The sequence below is a fragment of the Nicotiana sylvestris genome, chromosome 2 (genome assembly GCF_000393655.2).
Source record: "Nicotiana sylvestris chromosome 2, ASM39365v2, whole genome shotgun sequence".
Lineage (NCBI taxonomy): Eukaryota > Viridiplantae > Streptophyta > Magnoliopsida > Solanales > Solanaceae > Nicotiana > Nicotiana sylvestris.
The window spans coordinates 32,437,668-32,441,110 of NC_091058.1; the positions used below are offsets into that span (position 1 = coordinate 32,437,668).

At 36.2% G+C, this 3,443-nt stretch overlaps 1 protein-coding gene across 1 annotated transcript; it reads right to left on the reverse strand.

The window, feature by feature from the left end:
- Window positions 1-937: 937 nt before the first annotated feature.
- LOC104221120 (pentatricopeptide repeat-containing protein At4g21705, mitochondrial) lies at window positions 938-3,121 on the reverse strand. The gene is made up of 2 exons (XM_009772113.2): window positions 2,763-3,121; window positions 938-2,333 (listed from the first exon to the last, which is right to left on the reverse strand). Exons 1-2 carry the CDS (start codon window positions 3,000-3,002, stop codon window positions 1,086-1,088), a joined length of 1,488 nt encoding a protein of 495 aa, XP_009770415.1. The 5' UTR covers window positions 3,003-3,121; the 3' UTR covers window positions 938-1,085.
- Between the last annotated feature and the right edge of the window lie 322 nt (window positions 3,122-3,443).

The following is a 3,443-nucleotide window of genomic DNA, read 5'->3' on the forward strand; positions in this document are numbered from 1 at the left end:
AATTCAAGTGGTTCGATCAAAGAATTTAAAATTTTCTTGTGAATCTGAAAATATGATATTTTTCGACGGTGGTGGGCAGTTGGGGATGATCAACGAGAGGAAGCATAGGAGCATCGTGAGTTTTGTGTGTATTGTGAACAGTTGAGATGAAAGGAAAGAGAAAGTGGGAAGATACAGTCCTATAATTATGCCTAATAAAAATGAACCCTTAATTATATCCCTAATTTGAATTATGGTATAGAAATGGTAATTTGGTATGCTTAAATGTAATAAACACAAACCTTAAACATTGAGGGTAATAAGTTTTGATATATGGTATAGATAGGTAAAAATTCCTTAAATAAATAAGTCTTAATCCATTGTGCTAGCCCATTTAATTGGGCTAAAGTGAGAGTCCACTTCATTAAGCCCAAGATGACATCTTCCTAGAGGCCCAATTTGGTGCCACGTGTCAAATGACGTGGCGCACCAAGTCAAGCGGAAGAGCCAATAGGATCATGCCACGTGTCAAAATGACAAGGCATGCCCAGTCACACTGAAAGGCCAATGAAATCGTGCCACGTGTGCAAGTGACATGTTCTGGCCAATCAAATGCGGCCATGTCACACTTCAATTTGATTGGTCGGAAAGAGTGTGGGAACCTAAGGTTATTGCAATTGAAAGTACAAATCTGGATGAAATGACAATTGATGAACTTCGCCACAATCTTATTGCTTTCCAGAAAATTCATCTTCAAAGGCATGGACAGAAAGAAAAGAGAAGGAATGTTGCATCCAAAACCATTCTTGATGAAACAGAAAGTGAAGAAGATGACGAAGAAGATAAGGAAGACTTGGCAATGATTTCAAAGGGAATATACAACATTATGAGAAGAAGAAAACAAATGAAGAAATCCCAGTTCGATAAAAACTAAAAACTCTGAAAGGAACAATGCAAGGAGGAACAACAAAGGGCCAGCATAAACTGTTAAGAATGTGACAAGCCTGGACACGTGAATGTGTTTTTCAAACACAAACACCCATGTCCAACAAAGAATTATTTTCAAAATTAGCATTTGAAATAATTTCATACAGTACATTTAACTGTTAGGAGCTTATTGGTTTATATTCTTCAAGTAGCACTTTTGTTTCTTCATTTTCATCAATGTTATCAGCTCTCATACTGTTTAGAAGTCTTTCAACTTCTTTACCACCTGCTATATATGATTTTAGTAAGACATGATACATCTCTCTATTTACAGAGACGACGGGCCTCAGCGAACTCAAAAATGATTCAGCATCATCCACACTACCATTCTCCCCCAATAAACTTAATATTTTCATGATGACTTTAGGATCAGGTTTCCATCCTTTACTATCCTTCTTTAAGGAAAGAGCAACTTTAATGCATTTCACAGCACTCTCAAACTTACCTTTATCTAGGTAGCCTGCTGCCAGTCTTCCCCAAATATTTGGTGTTAGTGTCTTCCCTTTTGTAGATAAATCTTCAAGCATGGTCTCGGCCTTTTCATAAAGCTTTTTATCGATATACCCTATAATGACTATGTATGGCACACGGATATCATAACAGTTATCGGATGTTTCCCACTCCTTGAGCAACTGCTCCGCTTCTTCAAGCGCATCAAGTCTCACCAGAGCTTCTAACATATTTATGTAATCCCTATTTATGCACCTCTTCAGAGCACTCTTCTCTAGAAACCATAATCTGATGACTTCATCTCTGTTTCCCAGTCTAGAATATACAGAGATGAGGTAATTATACCCGAGCCCTTCTTTATTATCTATCTTCTCTTCTGCTTTCTTGAGGAAACTGTTTGCTTTATCGTTTAGGCCTGATTTAACATATATGTTCGCAACAGCAGCATAGGTGTTCCAGTCCATGACAATGTATGATTGGTTCTCCATTTCATTTAAGACCCTCTCCATCCCCTCAATATCTGATCTTGCTCCATACGAATTGATACAGATTCTGTAACTTAAATTGTCAGGACGAACCCCAATTTCCTTCATATGGCGTAGCACGTCAGGTATCTTTTCATACTCACCGGTTCTTGTGTACAATGACATTATATCATTGAAGGCCACAGAAGATAGAGAAAGACCCTTCTCCTGCATCATCTTCAAATGTGTCAATGCCTTTTTAATGTCACCTTGCCGAACATAACAATGAAGAAGAGCACCATATGTCTTATCATTCTTATCTTCTTCATTCAAGTTATTAAAGTAGCTTTCTGCAGCATGAAACCCGTGCACCTTACCAATCAGATCCAGCTGTACTGCATGCTCGGTTGATGAAAAAGTGAAAATACCAGAACTCTTCATCCACTCCGAAGCCTGCTCAACAATAAAGTTCAGCACAAATGACTAAATTAGCATCCAATTTATGAGACATTCAATTCAATCAGGACAAGGAACTATACATACGCGTGAAACAGAAGCTGAATGTCACAGATTAGATCTCATAGTAACATTTCCACAAGAAAGCAACATATTTTCCATGAAAAAATATATTCAATAGGGACACTCTTAATAAGTTTTTCAAAATATTTTTATAATCCAAACAAATTGCAAAGTCTAAACCAACATCCTAGAATAACAAATGAGCAGCTTCACCAACAATTCCACAACACTAATAACAGAAATGTTGACTAAACTTAATTTCTAAAATTCTAATTAGCTGCAAACATAAAAAAAATTATGCAGTAAAAATATAGAAATTTTCATATATGAGAGAACAAGCATCACTGATGGATAGAGGGGTACCTCGAGGGCCTGATTAAAGCGTTTGCGTTTACGAAGATCAAGAATAATGCGTTGAAGCTCTGCAAATCTGACCTTTTTGCCCTTGCAAACCCATTCGTCCAGTTCATTCGTTACGCTATAGTTAGGGTCTCCCAGTGGACTGATTTTTGAGTAAAGTGTCACCTTTTTCCTCTTGTCCGAATGGTAAAATCGACATGAAATTCCGGTCAGGAATCGGAATACACGGCGATTCAATAGCATTTTCCGATGAATTTGGATGAATTATTAGGAGGAAAGCACTGTGTTTTAGGGTTTGGGGGGGGGGGGGGAGGTGTTTACGTGGGGTTTTAGGAGAAAGACGAAAGGAAGTTCCATAAATCGCATGATCACCCTTCAATTTGTTGGATATATACAGGTAAGAGGTTCTCAAATCCAACATATTGCATCTACACCTAAATTAAAAAAATTATCTCAATTTTTTTTTAAAAAAAGAATGACCTCTATATGAAACTTTCTTTTATTATTTACTCATATTAAAATATTTAGACCCATTATTATAATAAGATTATTATTATATAAAACTTTAATTACTTTAAGAATTCAATTTTTTTAACTTTGAAGTGATAGTTTTCGTTTTTTTCTATTTTTCTATATATTAGAAGAGAACGTTTTTGACATGTATGCTTCAATTCTTTTCAACAA

Bases quoted from the DNA above. Each gene is read 5' to 3' on its own strand.
- LOC104221120 (XM_009772113.2), bottom strand. From the start codon at position 3,002: ATGCTATTGAATCGCCGTGTATTCCGATTCCTGACCGGAATTTCATGT. The intron at 2,334-2,762 runs GTACCCCTCTAT...ATTGTTGAGCAG, and splicing joins GCTTTAATCAGGCCCTCGAG to GCTTCGGAGTGGATGAAGAG.